This window comes from Ranitomeya imitator, chromosome 6, assembly GCF_032444005.1.
Source record: "Ranitomeya imitator isolate aRanImi1 chromosome 6, aRanImi1.pri, whole genome shotgun sequence".
In the NCBI taxonomy this organism is placed as follows: Eukaryota; Metazoa; Chordata; class Amphibia; order Anura; family Dendrobatidae; genus Ranitomeya; species Ranitomeya imitator.
The window spans coordinates 171,103,168-171,123,275 of NC_091287.1; the positions used below are offsets into that span (position 1 = coordinate 171,103,168).

Consider the following 20,108-nt stretch of genomic DNA (forward strand, 5'->3'; position numbering starts at 1 on the left):
GCTGTAAATACCTCACAAGGCACTAGGCACTATGTAAGTGTATATATTGATCCTTGTTTTGACTCATCTTTTTGCCCTTCTCCCACTCATATGGAGTGCCACAATGGAAATGCTATTCCTAGCATCTAATGCTAATTAGGTCGTTCCACACTATACCATACCTACGTGCACTGATTAGACCTCTAGCTAAATACCAATGGACCTGCACTTTATGATTAGCTACTTTGGGGTTTGAAGTTTTACCTAGTGTGAACAACAAATACTTTGAAGTTTCCCTTGAACCTTACAAAATCAAATATCAGTTTGCCTGTAATATATGATATTGGTATACTTTTCCGTTATAGTGCAGGGAACCCAGGATGTGTTACCTTCACACTGTTCTGTGTCCCTCTACTCCTGTGCTCCAGAGGAAACTAGGAGCTCTTTTACCCTATGCTGGGCCTGGAGCTCATGACATTGCCAGAATGTCCGCACATGATTCTAGTGCAGCCTCTCACTGCCTTGAATGGTAGGTACATGCTGGCCCTAGCAGCCCACTGCACTTGAACTTGACCTTGTGAATGTACTTCCCTATCTGAGTCACTTCCAGGCAGGGGCTGCTTGTACAGACAGGGGCTGCTTGTAATGTACACATTACACACTAGATGCACAGAAACTCATGACACTATTCAATTTACACAATATTGATGCATTTTGTGTCTTCACGGGTAGGAACACAGTCCACCCCTCTTACACAGCCATATTGCATGCTACTACTGGTGTACAGTTTGAGTGATCATTTTTCTGACTTACTGACTGGGAGAACAACCAATTGAAGTGGCAACCCCTGTATTCTCCTTTCTTCTTTATGGTGCAACAAAGAATGGAAAAGGAGATGAGCAAAATTGCAGCAAAGCCTCAGGAAAGGGGGCATTAGGTGCTTAAGATAAGTTTAATTTTGTACATTTGAACAGGGCAATATCTCCCTATGATTTCTCCCCTATGCTTAGTATCATTAAAAACAATGAAGTACAACTGTGTTTTACATCGTTTGTCATTGCACATTGAATGTATAGACTGCAAGAAAAATCTGATAACGAACAAATGTTCAAAAGGAAGTGTTCACTAGAAAAAACAGGTGGAAAAATTAGATTACAGTTGCCAATGTAATTTTACTTACATAGAATTTTACTTTATATCATAGGACCTCATATTGAACATATTTAATTGTATAAAAATGTCTGGACAACAGAAATAATCTGTATGAGGTACTATTTATTCTTAAGAAAAAGATGTAATAGATCCAGCCGTCTATGATTTGTTTTGTGTCAAGGTTAATAGGTTTTCTTCCTACTGAAATGGTTATAATTTAAAAGAACAATTTTCAGTTTTGAAAGCAGTTTTGAGAGCTGTAATTTGTGTTTGAGGCTCTTGTTGGTTCCTAGCACAGGTAGATGAAACATCCGCCCTAAGGGCAACACTTTCTTTATTGGTTGTGTTAGACGTTATCTTTGCAGGAAAGTGTTCCTCACATCTACTTACTTCATCTTGTGCACTGTTGCATTGTAAATGTTTCATGGAAATCTAAGAACCAGGATCCATTCAGTTATTTTTCAACATTTTTCTACAGGTTAAATATGAGCATGCTTGTAAAGGGCAGTAAATGATATAGCAATAGATGGTACTTCGCAGTATTTTAGATGAATATCTAACTGTTGAAATCATTTTAGTTTAAGGTGTCTAGTCTACATAGTCCAAATATCACCAATAACATTTCAACCATAACTCCAACATGGTAGGTTGCAAAATAATCATGGATTTTCATGTCAAAAGACATACAGTAAGATTACCGGATAGGATTTCGAAGAGTTCAGCAAAAAATGTAAATTATGGTCAAACCCACACTGGGAATGGATACCGTTTACTTAAAGGGGTTGTTGACTTCTAGACACTACTACTTGATTAAAATGTTTGGTCTCCATAAAATAATAAAGCCTATACTAACCTACGGTGCCGGTGACAATCCTGAGGTATCAGAAATCGCTCTCCCGGGGTCTCTTATGTGATGTTGTGACATGTGACGCCAGCACCCAATCAGAGCTAGTGTCACTGTTCCTGCCATTGGACAAATCGATCATTAAATGGAAGACAGGGCTGCAGCTGATCCATGACTTCCAAAAACAACATACTAGAGGGATTTAATTGGTGGCTAGCAAGTCCTTCACTTTGGTTCTATAAAAGTGAGCTTTTTTAATGGAAGGTGCCCAATTGGCACCCCAGACAATAAGGACTACTATTGAATTTTACTTGGTTGTACAGCAAATGGAAATCTTTCTTTACCTCAATACATAATTTTGGCAATATTTAAAAGGAAACTGGACAGTGATCAGCTTCAGCCAGTGAATTGGATGAAAAAGCACTTCCTACCATTACAGTGTTTCAAACCAGGGCCAGTATCTTTAGGATAGTGGAAAAAAGGCATTTCTACAAGTGCAAATGTGTCTCCAGACCAATCTGTGTATAGATTCAATACAGTTAAATATGATATGTCTTTTTTGACATATAACTTCAATATTTATAGCAGCATCAACCATAAAACTGAAAGATGTGGACACAAACACTCAGAAACCATCACATTTGCTGTGGTTTAGAACTCTACAGTTATACGCGCACAGTTCTTATTGTCTACAATACACAGCAGGGAGTGTTAATCTAACATAATATTCACTTGCAATAACTTCATGCTTTAATTACGCTTAAAGTCGAATGTTTTATTTAATCCAACATTTCATTTGTAATTTTATCACATTTCTGAGATCACTCTAGTCCTAACGCAGTTGAAGAAAATGAGACACAGTGTAGAGATTTAATAATTAAAATACGCTTTACATGTATAGAGGGTTTGATATACTTTCTTTTTTATGTGACCTGCAGGTTACGATGTCTGGTAAAACAACTTGAAAGAGGAGAAGCTTCTGTAGTAGACCTGAAAAAGAATCTGGAATATGCAGCAACTGTTTTGGAGTCGGTTTACATTGATGAGACGAGGTAATAAAGGCTCATAAGTTCTTAGGCTACGTTCACACTAGCGTTCTGCTAGTGTGCGTCGCCTTAGCGTCGGGCGACGCAGCGGCGATGCATGCGTCATGCACCCCTATGTTTAACATGGGGGACGCATGCGTTTTCGTGTGTTGCGTTTTGCAACACTTGCGTCTTTTTTGCCGCTAGCGTCGGACCAAGAAAACGCAACAAGTTGCATTTTTCTTGCGTCCGATTTTCGTCAAAAAACGACGCACGCGTCGCAAAACGCAGCGTTTTTGCGTGCGTTTTGCCGCGTTTTTGTGTGCGTCGTGCGTTGCGTCGCCGACGCAGCGGCGTGCAACGCTAGTCTGAACGTAGCCTTATATGTGACACATTTGCCCCAATACATCAAGACCAGTGTTGTTCACACCAGTCTTGATGAAGGGGCATGCTGGACTCAGAGCTGTCAGATTCATTAGGCGATGCATGCCTTTTAATTAATCAGCCTCATCTGAAAACTGGCGTGCACCACCCCACAAATCTTACTACAGTCATTGGCTGGAGAAAGATTTCTGGCATAAAGAATGCTGTAGCTCATCATCATGAAGTGGATGAGCTGTGGCATCACACCCACATTCTGCCCTCATCTAACCATTTTGACAGAGCTGGGTGAAACAATTTAATATTCTGGAATAGTTTAAATGTTGAATACTGTCTATACTGGTTTAGAAATATAAAATGTAGCAAGTAATATAGGGGATTTCAAAGCCTCCTCTATCAACCAAGAACCTGCTATATTGGTCAACTCTCAATATAGAGGAACTATTGAATCCATGCATTACCAAGGCATTACACTGACTTTAACAGAAACTATATTTTGCTTCACATCCCTGTAGCATTGCTACGGTAAAATGATGATTTGGCAGCTCTAACAACATCTCATCTTCAGTATATCTACTGCGAGAAACCATGTGAGTCTAACCTACCATATCCTGGTAGGCTTCTTGACAGCCTCATGTTCAGTTTAGAACATTATTTGATTTGTATAACATGAATGTACATTTGTGCAGTGCCATAAAATGATAAATGTTTGTCTTCTCCAGGCGTTTACTGGACACGGAAGATGAACTCAGTGACATCCAGTCAGACTCTGTTCCTTCAGAAGTGCGGGACTGGCTTGCGTCTACATTTACCCGACAAATGGGGATGATGCTGAGGAGAACAGAGGAGAAGCCGCGGTTTAGAAGCATCGTTCATGCAGTGCAAGCTGGGATATTTGTGGAAAGGTATGAAAGGATCTTTTATCCAATCTGTTTTGTTTTTAGGACACTAGTGTCCCATTGAAATAAAATTCTTGTTGATGATCTGAACAATTAAAAACATGTATGCTGAAGGACAACACAGATCTCACCTGCCGTGACTGCCATATTGCTAAAGAAGAGACAATTGTTGTTCTGCTGCCCATATATCCCAGTTTTCCAAATTTTCAACACCGGAAATAATTTTAAGTAAAATTAATTTTTATCCCCAAAGCTAGGATTGTCAATAACTCATAATGTCTCATATTAAAAAACTGTACAGCTCTTCACCCATGTTTCTGGAGGTTACCAACCCTAAAGATAAGAGAAACAATTTACCCATAAGGGGATTGCATGAGATACTGTGTGGTTCTTACATACTCTTGTCAATGGGCTGAGTCTGGTATTGCACTTTAGTCTCATTTACTTGATGTTATTCAAACACATTTTGGGTTTGCGTTATATGGTCAACGACTAAATTGGTATTTGTATAGCAACATTCATAGAGCTGGGTGATACTGTGCATTAATTACACAGTTCTCCATGGTAAGAATGACACTTGCAGCATCTACACGTGTCCTTCTGAAAATGTATGTAACAGTTTTGTGGAAGAAAATGGACACCAGATTCACGCAGAGCAAACATATACACTTTTAGGCACAAATTTTAGGATCCTAAAAGCATGACGACTCCTAGAAAGGAAAGTCTTCTACTTCTTTTATTTTTAAATCCACTTTTGATTTTGGTAAAAACAAATGTATCAAATACTGTAATAAATCATATTTTGTGACACTGGACAAGGTAAGTCAAAAGCATTGCTAGCTATGTTAGCAAAGAGAAAGCCTTCACATAAGAATGTAGGAGCAAGTTAATATTTGGCTAAATGTATGCCCTTAAGTAGTGGCAAGCAGGAAATATTGAGGAGCAACATTCTAATTACCGTAAAACAAATTGATTTGCTGAAAGAACTGCAGAACTTTGGGGAAAATAGGAAAATACATTACTCAATTTGCAAACTTTTTGTATTAAAGCGAAAATTATCCTTAAGCTGAATATTTAACCTGAGAATACATCTTTGACTTAACCTCTAGTTATTATTTCACTCAGCTAATTCTTCAGGCTAAAGCCTTCTCATCATTAGTACCAGTGTAATTGGTATATTGATGACTAATTAATTTATGGGGCTCATTTGGAAACATAATATTAAAGCAATAATTTATTTGTATAGGATGTACAGAAGAACATCAAACATGGTTGGGCTCAGTTATCCAGCTGCTGTCATTGCTGTTTTGAAGGTGAGTAACAATTGTAAGGATGTTTCATGTGTAGTCAAACCATTTCAGATAATTAAAGATTGCATGAAGTGTTCTAAAACTATAAAATAGATGTACAGTAAATATACAGTTGCTTCAATCCAAAAACTAACACCTTACTTGGCTTACAATTATACATTTTTACCATTTCTATTATGATCAAAATAAATACTCTTTACCTTACTCTTTTGAGGGTATATTCCCACAGTCAGTAATCAGCAGCGCTTTGGATGCAGCACATGTCTGCTGTGTCCAAAGCGCTGCCGGCTTTTGAACGCAGGTGATTCCACACATGATCATTGAGCTGTGTGGAATCACTGTGTCCAATCACATCTCAGCAAGATAAATAAACATGCTGCAGTCTCGAAAGATGTGCCGCATTTCTGTCTCTGAAGGTGAGCCACGGGCGTCTCTGGATGCATAATGGCCATGGAATTTCTAGAAATCCCATCCACTATGCTGTAAAATATGGCTGCTATGGGTTGGATGCAGCACATGTATGCAGCGTCCAACCCGCAACTTTTCCTGACCATGGGAACATACCCTGATATTGATTTTATTATGATTTTTGTTTTCTCCATTTATTCACATGGTGACAGAGGGCCTGTCACGAGGTCAAAAGTGGCCAATTTTGACTCACTGGGTATTAGTGAACAGAGATGAACAGAGACCACTCCTCTCTGTTTCACACCTGAATGCACTTAGTTGTACTTATATTGCATAGTACAAGTCTGAATAGACTTCAGTTTGCAGTGTGATTCTTATAAGTGTGTCCTAGAAGTGTGAAGATTATGTAGAATTAAAACCAGAATTGAACCAGAAGGGAACTGAAGGTAACTGGCCAGTCACTGTAAACAATGTTTGTTTGTTTTCACTTTCACCCCTATAATCCTTCACTTTCTGCTAACTCCCCTGATCCCTACACCAAGTAAGGAACTGTCCATCTCTTCTTTAATCCTCCCCATCCACCTCATCTCCTCAAAACTGTTCCTTAACATACAATCCTCTGTCTCCAAACACAGACAGCCCCCTCATGCCCTCTCATGCTCCCACCTGCTAACACTTTCTCTGCTCCTTCTCACTGCTGGTGATATTTCTCCAAATCCTGGTCCTCCTCACCACATCTGCACAGTCATTTCTACTTCCCATCCACGCTCTATCACAACCTTCCGTAACCTCTCTAACCTTATACCCATTCGCCCAGCCCCTGCTTCCCCAGTCCCACTAACAGGAGCTCTGTGGGATACTCGCTCTGTCTGCAACAAGCTTTCCTACATCCATGATCTTTTTGTTACTACCAAACTTTCCTTCCTCGCCATCACCGAAACCTGGCTAACCCCTTCTGACACAGCCTCCCCTGCTGCACTTTCGTATGGTGGCTTCCACCTTTCTCACACACCCCGCCCCAGCAGCAAACATGGTGGAGGAGTTGGTTTTCTCCTGTCAGATACCTGCTCCTTCACCCCAATCCAACTGCCACCCTCCGTTACCCTCCCTTCCTTTGAGGTGCACTCTGTGCGCATCTACTCCCCCTGCAACCTACAACTGGCTGTCATCTACCGCCCCCCAAGGCCAGCCACCACCTTCTTTGACCACTTCACCACCCGGCTACTTCATTTCCTTTCCGTGGACATCCTTACTATCATTATGGGGACTTCAACATCCCCATTGACACTTCCCTCTCAGCTGCCACTAAACTTCTATCTCTCACTTCCTCCTTCAGCCTCACTCAATGGCCTTCTACAGCCACCCACAAAGATGGCCACACACTGGACCTCATGTTCACCTGCCTCTGCTCCCTCTCTAACTCACCTCTTCCTCTCTCTGACAACAACCTTCTCACAATCTCTTCCCTCTCCACTCCATGTCTACAATCCCCACCCCACAAACTTTCACACCCTAGCAGAAATCGTAAACACCTTGACCTACACTCATTCTCTGAATCCCCCGTCCCTCTCACAGATATAAGTTCCTTATACAATGCGGAAGACAAATGCCGCTCTATATAACACCACAATAGCTGAAGCTTTGGAATCTGCTGCCCCACTTACACATACCAAAACTCGCAAAATCAACAGACAGCCCTGGCACACCAGCCTGACCAAAGAACTGAGGCGAGCTTCCAGGGCTGCTGAGTGCAGATGGAAAAGATCCCACTCCAACGAGCACTTCATCGCATTCAAACAGTCCCTCACTACTTTCAAGACCACACTCGCCACAGCTAAACAAACCTACTTCTCATCTCTCATATCCTCCCTGTCTCACAACCCTAAACAGTTATTCAACACCTTCAATTCTCTCCTCCGTCCCCCAGCACCTCCTCCCTCCCCAGTCATCTCAGCTGATGATTTTGCCTCATTTTTCAAGCAGAAGATTGATAACATCAGAGACAGTTTTGGTCAACAACCCCCAAAGCCCTTCCTCCTGACTTCCCAGCCCTCCACCTCCAAAACCATCTTCTCCACCATTACAGAAGATCGACTCTCCACTCTACTCTCAAGATCACATCTCACTACCTGTGCACTAGACCCGATCCCATCCCACTTCATCCCAAACCTCACCACAGTCTTCATCCCAACCCTAACCCATCTCTTCAACCTATCACTAACAACTGGTGTTTTCCCCTCAAGCTTTAAACATGCATCAATCACACCTATCCTCTCTTGACCCATCCTCTGTGTCTAGCTATCGCCCTATATCACTTCTCCCCTATGCCTCCATGCTACTGGAACAACACGTTTACCTTGAACTGTCCTCCCATCTCTCTTCTTGCTCCCTCTTCGACCGCTTACAATCTGGCTTCCGGTCACACCACTCCACTGAAACTGCCCTAACTAAGGTCACCAATGACGTCTTAACTGCCAAGAGCAAGCGACAATACTCTGTCCTCCTCCTCCTGGATCTGTTGGCTGCCTTTGACACAGTGGACCATTCCCTATTATTACTTGGCACAGACTTGGCCCTATCCTGGATCTCATCATACCTAACAGACTGGACATGCAGTGTCTCTCACTCACACACCACCTCCTCACCTCGCTCCCTATCTGTCGGAGTCCCACAAGGTTCAGTCCTAGGACCCCTGCTCTTCTACATTTACACCTTTGGCCTGGGACAACTCATAGAATCTCATGGCTTTCAGTATCATCTCTATGCTGATGACACACAGATCTACATCTCTGGACCAGATATCACCTCCCTACTAACCAGAATCCCTCAATGTCTGTCCACTATTTCATCCTTCTTCTCCGCTAGAGTTCTGAAACTTAACATGGACAAAACAGAATTCATCATCTTTCCCCCATCTCAGGTGACCCCCCCAACGAACCTATCCATTACAGTAAATGGCTGCCCACTCTCCCCAGTCCCACAAGCTTGCTGCCTCGGGGTATTCCTTGATGCTGATCTCTCCTTCAAACCACATATCCAAGCCCTTTCCACTTCCTGCCGACTTCAACTCAAAAATATTTCACGATTCCGTTCATTCCTCAACCAAGAATCTGCAAAAACCCTAGTCCATGCCCTCATCATCTCTCGCCTTGACTACTGCAACCTCCTGCTCTGTGGCTTCCCCTCTAACACTCTCACACCCCTCCAACCTATTCTAAACTCTGCTGCACGACTAATCCACCTGTCCCCCCGCTATTCCCCAGCTTCTCCCCTCTGTCAATCCCTTCACTGGCTCCCCATTACCCAGAGACTCCAGTACAAAACCCTAACCATGACGTACAAAGCCATCCACAACCTGTCTCCTCCATACATGACCTCGTCTCCTGGTACTTACCTACACACAACCTCCGATCCTCACAAGATCTCCTTCTCTACTCCCCTCTTATCTCCTCTTCCCACAATCGTATACAAGATTTCTCTCGCGTATCATCCCTACTCTGGAACCCTCTACCACAACACATCAGACTCTTGCCTACCATCGAAACCTTCAAAAAAGAGCCTGAAGACCCACCTCTTCTAACAAGCCTATAACCTGCAGTAACCACCGATCAACCAAACCGCTGCATGACCAGTTCTACCCTCGCCTACTGTGTTCTCACCCATCCCTTGTAGATTGTGAGCCTTCGCGGGCAGGGTCCTCTCTCCTCCTGTACCAGTTATGACTTGTATTGTTTAAGATTATTGTACTTGTTTTTATTATGTATACCCCTCCTTACATGTAAAGCGCCATGGAATAAATGGCGCTACAACAATAAATAATAATCATAATAATAATAATAATAATAATCAGTGCAGAGCTTACTAAACAGGTGACCCACAAAATCCTGTGAGCAGCATCCTTTGATAGAGAATAGGAATGAGCAGATCAATATGTGGTGGATCGAATTCAAGTTGAATTTCTTAAAATTTGCAGTTTCATGTGAATACTTTGAGATTCGTTTTGCAAAAAAAAAATTTCCACCACCATTTCCCACATTGGTGAAGCATTAATGATGGTAAATTGTGCAGCCAAGAAAGCTTCTCCATAATTCCCAGCAGCTATGACATTTCAATCTGCCTTGAAAACAAGATTTCATACATTGTACAGTGGTTGTAAGTTCACCACTTTGTCGTAAGACATCAATGGTTCCCATGGGGTACAATCAGGTGCAGGACTGACAGCAAGTGTGATGGAGCTGGATTGCATCTCTAGATTTATCTGAAAAGTGATTAATTATATTGAAATGAAATGTGTTTCTTTCCCCTCATTACCCCTTTCTGTCTGAATGTTCAGCAAATTAAACTTTTGGTAAAAAATGTGTCCACGCTGGCAAATTTACATTTAAAAAGATCGCCTCATCTCTTCTAAAAACTAAAAATGAGGGAATTTTATGAAATTTGAATTTGCTGACTTTTCTGAATTTTCCCCAAAAATATGATTTGCAGCAAATTAATTCTGCACGAATCTCAAAACTGGATAGCTTGTATTAGTTTGAAAGATACACTTTTGGGAAAGGAGAGAGAGAAACCCACTAATCAAAAGCGCTTACACTTTAGAGGCAAGAGTGAGAAGACTCCGCTGGCCATAAGGGAGTACACTTTACTGGAGAAGGAGGATGCTGCTGACCATAAGAGCTTACACTCTACAGCAAAGCGAGAGAGAACACCATGCTGAACATAAGTGCTTACCTTACACTGTACAGGAGAGAGATAATTCCATTGACCATAAGAGCTTACACTCTATAGACAAGAGATTTACTCAGTGACTCTGGAGATGGAAATGGCTCTGCTGTACAAACTGTGCTCCACTGGGAACTGCTGATTTGTGATGTGCTAGGTACTGACCACCACTGTGCTAAGTATGTTAATTTGTATTTAGAAATTGGTTTACTATGCGTCAAATTTTATCTCTCCACTGATCGGCTGTCTCCTGCACATAAATCTAATTTTTTTAAAAGAACCTATCATCAGACCCGGTGCACAGTAATGAGCTCAAAAGTTGCGTCCACTTTTGCATACCTTTTAATGGGGGTATTTCAACAAGTTTTTATTTATGAAGGGGTTTTTAATAATTGTATTATTTTTTTCAAACGATTTATTGATGTCATGTTTTTTATACTGGACAGGGATATGATTGACCCACAGGTTTTTATTCAATTTTTAAATAACAATAACTGGGGTATCACTTTTAATTCAGAAATTAATGACGAGTATATTAATTTTCTAGATATTATTATTTTCACTAAAAATGAACAGATTCTCACTAAAACATATTTTAAACCAGTTTATGCCAACAGTAATATCCACTATACGGCTATGTGCCCACGTTGCAGAAATGCTGCGGAAATGTCCGCTGCATTTCTGCAACTCCCTGCCGTGGTTAAAATGCATGCAAAATTTGCATGCGTTTTCCCACAAAACACAAGCGTTTTGCAGGCATTTTTAGCTTGCAGAATTCTTGTGTTTTCCAAGCGATTTGAAGCATCTTTTGGAAAAGTGATTGACAGGTTGGTCACACTTATCAAGCATAGTGCTTGACAAGTGTGACCAACTTTTTCTATTGGTGCTGCATGTGCAGCATCAATAGTAAAACATAAAATCTTAAAAATAATAAAAAAAATAAAAAATATGGTTATTCTCACCTTCTGACGGCCCCCGATCTTCTCAGTGGCACTCCCAGTACGTTCCATTCCCAGGGAGGCTTTGAACAAAGTATCTTTGTGATGTCACAGTCGTGTGACCGTGATGTCATTTCAGGTGATTTGCGCAATGCACCCCTGGGAATGGAAGCCGCCGCGTGCACCGCTGAGAGGTGAAAGGACTCAAAGGGCCATCAGAAGGTAAGTATATAGTTATTTTTTATTTTCATTCTTTTTTTATGCATGAGTATGGATCCCAGGGCCTGAAAGAGAGTCTCCTCTCATCCAGATCCTGGGTACCATCTGCACATGAAGCGCTCACTTTAAGCATGGTGGGCATAGCCACATGCGTAAAGTGAGCGTTTCAATGAAATTCTATGAAGGCGGAATCGCCGGTCCATAATTCCTTTAAAAATGTAAAAGAGAACAATTACCAGATTCCTTCTTATCTGGATCCAACAAGAAAGGCAGTGACAATACCCTTGAACATAGTCTCAATTTTATTACCACTTTTAACCATCAATACAAAGAAATTCGGGAGATATTAAGAAAAAACTGCATATTTTGGTAAATGACCCTATATTAAAAAAAGCTTTACCGAGATACCCTTCTTTTGTATTTAGAAAAGCCCCATCACTAAAGAACATATGAGCACCCAGCAGATTACGAGACCCTGATAAATCCGGGGGCAGCCTTATGAGCAACCCTAAAAATAGTATTACCCAATGTGGTAAAAGGGGTTGTTAGTGCTGTAAATCTATTACACACACTCCCGATAACTTCAGCTCTGTGATTACAGGTGAAAAATTCATGATAACCACTCCAATGTCTTGTGAATATGTCATATATGTTATAGAATTCCCCTGTCCCAAATAAAATGTGGGTAGAACTACCCAGCCGCTCCACAAGAGACTGAACTCCCATAGGCACAGTGCGGTTACTGGGTTTCTAAAACATGGTTTGTCACATCATATTTGCATGCACCATAAATAAGATTTGGGGTGTGTAAAAATTTCACCCATTGAACTAATTCCACCCGAGAGCTCCAATAGAATCCAATGTCTCAACAGAAAGGAGGTTTAATGGATATATAAACTCAACACCCTGAAACCACGGCTGAATGAAATATCAGAAGCATTTTTTGTATAGTGTTCTATAATGCTATAATGTTTTTATAATAAATAGAGCAAAACACACACAAAAAGATTTTTTTCACATTAAATGAAGTCTTCACTAAAATTGATTTGCAATGTACATGTTAATTCAAATATACTGTATATATTTTTTGTATCACAATTTTTTATTATTAAAGATTATGCAGAGGTATCTGTTATTCATTCACCCTTTTATCATAATTTATTTATTCAATAATTTATTCACATTCATTTTTTATAATAAATGAAACCACATTTTTTATTACTATTTTTATTTTTCATTTTTATTTTTTGCATACATTTTTTATAAATGAATTTTATTCAATATACATTTTAATTGATTTTTATACTGCTAATATCGATGGTTCTTTAGCTATTCAAAATTTTTTATGCTTCAAGGGTCAATTGACAGAATAGCTCAGAGGTATGTTCCCTGAGGTCCTTTCACTTCCACGATGTTTCCAAGGATGGTAGGTTCTAATCCTGGTCTGAAATTAAGGCAAGAGAATATTACGAAAAAAAGGTTTTGTTATCTTTGCAGACTTTTTATTTCCTTTCTTTTCAATTTTATTTGCAGAAAAATCTTACATTTTAATATCATATATAATTTTTATGCTAACAAATTGCAGTTTTAATCACTGTTGTATAGATATGCAACAAATTTATGTTTGTATTTTAAATATAACGGCAGCGTTCAAGGGCGCCAGGTGTGTTTGACGCCCATTTTTTCTATGTTCAGCCCACCCTCTATACTGTATGTGAGTAATACCATGTGGTTAGTATCGGCTATGTACCTGAGGACGTCCACGAAACGCATAGTTTTATAGCCCTGACTAAAGTATGCAACTCTTCTGAACTCTGTGATTCCCTTGCCTGATTTTGGAGGGGCGCGGAATTGTCAGCATCTTGAATATTCTATCCAGAATTTCTTAATCCGTAAGATGTCATATCTGAAGAGCATGAAGAAGAAGACAGCGTGTCCTTGCAAAATGACATTAGGTCTCTTTCTCTAATGCCTCAGTAGTGTAGGGAAAAGTGTGGGGGACAGTTGTTTTTTCTGTGAACCATGAGTTGCATCTCAACATTTTTGAATTCGTGTGAAGCCATGATTTTCAGGAAATTTGATTCAAACTCAATCCTCCAAAGATTGATCCACTCATATCTAGTAAAGATCATGAAAAATAGCAATAAATAGATATCCTATGTCTCTGAAACCATATAGCAGACTTAAAAAAATGAAAAACAAACCTAAGTAATCAGGAGAGAAGTGTGAATAAAATAAGAGCAAAACATGGCCACTTTTTACCTGGTGATAACACATAAAAACAGACAGTTACAAACTGCCAACAGTAGTGTGACCCTACCAGCTATGACCTGTGGCTAGGGCATCACAGCCACTGTGAGTGCTCGACATGAAGATTGCAATTACATGCTGCTAAATTGTAACTAATGCGAGCTAACTTGACAGGGATCTGACAGTCACTAATCAAAGTCATTAGTTTCAATTCAACAGCATGAACTTGTGAACCTCATGCCACAAAGCCAAATTGTCACCCTTACCAATCTTTGTAACTAACCTTATGTCTAAGGGGCAGCAATTCTCCTTGTGGATTGTGACATACCTGATATATCAGGGTAAGGAGACTTATAGGTTATGCAATATTCTTCTGGAAATGTAAATATACAAATTGCCTCTTCAGAGCGGAAGAGAACTTGAACTCTCGTGCCACTTATTGGAAGTAGCAATTCTAAAAGTCAATATCGACCGTTCAACAAGCCTTGGAATATGACTTAGGATAAAAGCCAAATTAGAATCCCAATTTGCAGACAAGCATTTTTGCTTCTCCTCAGTGCAAAACTTGAAATCTAATTTGCTGTATTAGAGTCCGCAGACTAGTGTATAAAGGGTAACGTTTCTCCTTGTGGAGAGTGACATGCCTGACATGCCAGTCAAATGAGACCCATAAGCCATGCAATGCTCTTCTGGGAATTAAATATGCAAATTGACTCTTCAGAGACGAAGAGAACTTGAACTCTAATACCACCTATTGAAAGTAGCAATCCTAAAAGTTAATTCTAGTATTTTTCCACTCTGAAGAGGAATGTTTTACGATTGTAACATGCTCAAGCGAAGCAGTCGTGGGTGAGTTTCTTATGCCACTCACTCTGGCACTCTACAATATATGCCATGGTCCCGGTGTACTGCTGTGCGTGTGGGGTGCATCATACTTACTTCTGGCCTGCAGGCCTCCATTGGCTCCAGGTTTTCCGCTTCTGGAATCTTGGCAGCAATCAATCCAGGGGACACAGGTTTTATAAAAACAATCAAACTTTTACTAGACAGTTGCCAGTCTTTACAAAAAGGCATATAGGATAGGGCCCAATGAGATGTTGTCTACCCCACAGGAACCTCTATCTAACTTCTCTAGCCCTGGGAATTCTTCTCCACCACTAGCAATGCACTATTGTGAATTCCGCTCTTGGGCTCCCTCCGGTGGTTGTAAGTGGCACTTTTGTGAGTTCTGCTCTTGGGCTCCCTCTTGTGGTTTCTAGTGGTATGGCTGCTCCTTGGAGTTAGCTGTCATCAGCTGCCTCCACTTATCGTCTCTTCTGCTCTGCTATTTAGGCCTGGCTCTTTCTTCAGCCAGTGCCACTTGTAAATGGTTCCTGGTTGGATTCACATCTCTTTGGATTTCCCTGTTATCCTGACCAGTTCAGCAAAGCTAAGTTTTTGCTTGCGCTTTTCTGTTCACAGATTATGGACTTATCCGTTCAGTGCTTTCTATGTTTGTCCAACGTTATCAGTATGAATTAATTCTGTCTTGCTGGAAGCTCTGGGAAGCAGATTTACCCTCCACACCTTTAGTCAGGTGTGGAGATTTTTTTTTGTAAACTCTGCATGGATTTTTGTAGTGTTTAATACTGACCGCACAGTATTTCATCCTGTCCTATCTATCAAGCTAGACTGGCCTCCTGTGCTCATCCTGGTTTCATTCTGTGTATGTCTTTTCCCTCTCCACTCACAGTCATTATTTGTGGGGGGCTAATCTATCCTTTGGGGATTTTCTCTGAGGCAAGATAGTTTTCCTGCTTCTGTCTTTAGGGGTAGTTAGCTCTTAGGCTGTGACGAGATGCCTAGGGAGAGTTAGGAGCATTCCACGGCTACTTCTAGTGTTGTGTTGAGCTTAGGGACTGCGGTCAGTACAGTTACCACTTCCTTCAGAGCTCGTTCCATGTTGCTCCTAGACCACCGCATCATAACAGTACAAGTGGCCATAAATGAATTAAATGCATCTCAAAAGAAGGAAAAGAAAGTTCTGAACCATTTTTTTTTCTGTGCTCTGGTTTGTCTTTTTTTTCCTCTTGATATCTGGGTGGTTCAGGATATATGCTTTGGCATGGATGTTCAGGGTTTGTTTTCTCGTGTGGATCAACTTGCTGCAAGAGTACAGAGTATCCAGGACTATGTTGTCCAGACTCCGGCTTTAGAGCCTAGAATTCCTACTCCTGATTTGTTTTTTGGGGACAGATCCAAGTTTTTGAACTTTAAAAATAACTGCAGATTGTTTTTTGCTTTGAAACCCCGTTCTTCTGGTGATCCCATTCAGCAAGTAAAAATTATCATATCCTTGCTGCGTGGTGACCCTCAAGACTGGGCTTTTTCTCTTGAAACAGGGGATCCGGCATTATTGAATGTTGATGCATTTTTTCAAGCGCTCGGATTATTGTATGACGAACCTAATTCTGTGGATCATGCAGAAAAAACCCTGTTGGCCTTGTGTCAAGGTCAGGAAGCGGCAGAATAATACTGCCAGAAATTTAGAAAATGGTCTGTGCTCACTAATTGGAATGAAGAGGCTCTGGCTGCTATTTTCAGAAAAGGTCTTTCTGAAGCCCTTAAAGATGTTATGGTGGGCTTTCCTACGCCTGCCGGTTTGAGCGAAGCTATGTCTCTAGCCATTCAGATTGATCGGCGTCTGCGCGAGCGCAAAGCTGTGCACCATATGGCAGTATCCTCTGAGCAGAGTCCAGAACCTATGCAATGTGATAGGATTTTGACTAGAACAGAACGGCAGGAATTCAGACGTCAGAATAGGCTGTTTTTACTGTGGTGATTCGGCTCATGTTATATCTGATTGCCCTAAGCATACTAAGAGAGTCGCTAGGTCTGTTACCATTAGTACTATACAGCCAAAATTTCTCATATCTGTGACCCTGATTTGCTCATTGTCATCCTTTTCTGTCATGGCATTTGTGGATTCAGGCGCTGCCCTGAACTTAATGGACTTAGAATTCGCCAGGCGCTGTGGTTTTTCCTTGCAGCCTTTGCAGAGCCCTATTCCTTTGAGGGGTATTGATGCTACACCCTTGGCCAAAGATAAACCTCAGTACTGGACACAGATGACTATGTACATGGCTCCAGCACATCAGGAAGATTGCCGTTTTCTGGTGTTGCATAACCTGCATGATGTTGTTGTACTGGGTTTTCCATTGTTACAGGAACATAATCCGGTGCTGGATTGGAAAACTATGTCGGTGACTAGTTGGGGTTGTCAAGGGGTACATAGTGACGTTCCTGTGATGTCAATTTCCTCTTCCCCCTCTTCTGAGGTCCCTGAGTTTTTGTCGGATTTCCAGGATGTGTTTGGTGAGCCCAAGTCCAGTTCCCTTCCTCCGCACAGGGACTGTGATTGTGCTATTAACTTGATTCCTGGTTGCAAGTTCCCTAAGGGCCGGCTTTTCAATCTGTCTGTGCCAGAGCATGCCACCATGCGGAGTTATGTCAAGGAGTCTTTGGAGAAGGGGCATATTCGGCCCTCTTCGTCACCATTGGGAGCGGGTTTCTTTTTTGTTGCTAAGAAGGATGGCTCCTTGAGACCCTGTATTTATTATCGTCTTCTTAATAAGATCACGGTAAAATTCCAATACCCCTTGTGTTGTGAATTCTGTGGCCAAGCTCGCTCCTGTGGTCGTGAGTGGTACTGCGGCTGGTTCTGTCTATAAGCTTCCTTTGGTGTATGAGAGTGGTACTGCGGCTTCTGAGTTTCCTTCCTCAGGTGATGAGGTTAAGTCGTTAGGTGCTGCTCTATTTAACTCCACCTGGTGCTTTGATCCTGGCCTCCAGGCAATGTTCTAGTATTGGTCTTGCTTCCTCCTGGATCGTTCCTGTGGCCTCTCTATCCTGCATAAGCTAAGTTCTGCTTGTGTTATTTTTGTTTGCTATATTTTCTGTCCAGCTTGCTATATTGGTTTTTTCTTGCTTGCTGGAAGCTCTGAGACGCAGAGGGAGCACCTCCGTACCGTTAGTCGGTGCGGAGGGTCTTTTTGCCCCTCTGCGTGGTTGTTTGTAGGTTTTTGTGTTGACCGCAAAGCTATCTTTCCTATCCTCGGTCTATTCAGTAAGTCGGGCCTCACTTTGCTAAATCTATTTCATCTCTGTGTTTGTAGTTCATCTTTACTCACAGTCATTATATGTGGGGGGGCTGCCTTTTCCTTTGGGGAATTTCTCTGAGGCAAGGTAGGCTATTTTTTCTATCTTCAGGGCTAGTTAGTTTCTCAGGCTGTGCCGAGTTGCATAGGGAGCGTTAGGCGCAATCCACGGCTACCTCTAGTGTGGTGTGTTAGGATTAGGGATTGCGGTCAGCAGAGTTTCCACGTCTCAGAGCTTGTCCTATGTTTTTGGTAAATGTCAGGTCACCTTGTGTGCTCTGAACTTCAAGGTCCATTGTGGTTCTGAATTACCTGTTCATAACACCCTTGCCTTTGCTTACTTATTTGTTTGCTCAGATTAAGGGGGCTAGTTGGTTTACTAAGATTGACCTCCGAGGGGCATATAATCTTGTTCGTATTAAACAGGGTGACGAATGGAAAACTGCATTTAATACGCCCAAAGGCCATTTTGAATACCTTGTGATGCCATTTGGGCTCTCTAATGCTCCATCTGTGTTCCAGTCTTTCATGCATGATATTTTCCGCAATTATCTTGATAAATTCATGGTCGTATATTTGGATGATATTTTGATTTTTTCCGATGATTGGGAGTCTCATGTGAAGCAGGTCAGGATGGTGTTCCAGATCCTTCGTGATAATGCTTTGTTTGTGAAGGGGTGTAAGTGCCTATTCGGAGTTCAGAAGGTCTCTTTTTTGGGTTTTATTTTTTCTCCCTCGTCTATAGAAATGGATCCTGTTAAGGTCCAAGCTATTCATGACTGGATCCAACCCACATCTGTGAAGGGCCTTCAAAAATTTTTGGGCTTTTCTAATTTCTATTGCCGTTTCATTGCCAACTTTTCCAGTGTGGTTAAGCCCCTTACTGATTTGACGAAGAAAGGCGCTGATGTGACGAATTGGTCCTCTGAGGCTGTTGAGGCCTTTCAGGAGCTTAAACGCCGATTTACTTCTGCCCCTGTGTTGCGTCAGCTGGATGTTTCTCTTCCTTTTCAGGTTGAGGTCGACGCTTCTGAGATTGGGGCGGGGCCTTTTTGTCTCAGAGGGAGTCTGATGGTTCTTTGATGAAACCATGTGCTTTTTTTTCCAGAAAGTTTTTGCCTGCTGAACGCAATTATGATGTCGGCAATCGGGAGTTGTTGGCTATGAAGTGGGCGTTTGAGGAGTGGCGACATTGGCTTGAGGGAGCTAAATACCGCGTTGTGGTCCTGACCGATCATAAGAATCTGATTTACCTCGAGTCAGCCAAGCGGCTGAATCCTAGACAGGCTCGATGGTCCCTGTTTTTCTTCCGTTTTGATTTTGTGGTCTCGTATCTTCCGGGATCTAAGAATGTTAAGGCTGATGCCCTCTCTAGGAGTTTTTCGCCTGATTCTCCTGGAGTCCTTGAGCCGGTTGGCATTCTTAAGGAGGGGGTGATTCTTTCTGCTATCTCCCCTGATTTGCGGCGGGTGCTTCAGGAATTTCAGGCTGATAGGCCTGACCGCTGTCCAGTGGGGAAGCTGTTTGTTCCTGATAGATGGACAAGTAAGGTAATTTCTGAGGTTCATTGTTCAGTGTTGGCTGGTCATCCTGGGATTTTTGGTACCAGAGATTTGGTTGCTAGGTCCTTTTGGTGGCCTTCCTTGTCGCGCGATGTGCGTGCTTTTGTGCAGTCCTGTGGGACTTGCGCCCGGGTCAAGCCTTGCTGTTCCCGCGCTAGTGGGTTGCTTTTGCCTTTGCTAGTCCCTGAGAGGCCCTGGACGCATATTTCCATGGATTTTATTTTGGATCTTCCTGTTTCCCAGAAGATGTTTGTTATCTGGGTTGTTTGTGACCGGTTCTCAAAAA

General features: G+C 41.7%; 1 protein-coding gene across 5 annotated transcripts in view; it reads left to right on the forward strand.

The window, feature by feature from the left end:
- PDE1C (phosphodiesterase 1C) overlaps nucleotides 1–20,108 on the forward strand; it is a 1,560,705-nt gene that overhangs the window by 1,023,554 nt on the left and 517,043 nt on the right. For all 5 annotated transcript variants that reach the window (XM_069730297.1, XM_069730300.1, XM_069730298.1 and 2 more), the window contains 3 exons: nucleotides 2,914–3,027; nucleotides 4,104–4,286; nucleotides 5,527–5,593. In XM_069730297.1, coding sequence (XP_069586398.1) covers nucleotides 2,914–3,027; nucleotides 4,104–4,286; nucleotides 5,527–5,593 — 364 coding nt within the window. The remainder of the gene's footprint in view (nucleotides 1–2,913; nucleotides 3,028–4,103; nucleotides 4,287–5,526; nucleotides 5,594–20,108) is intronic.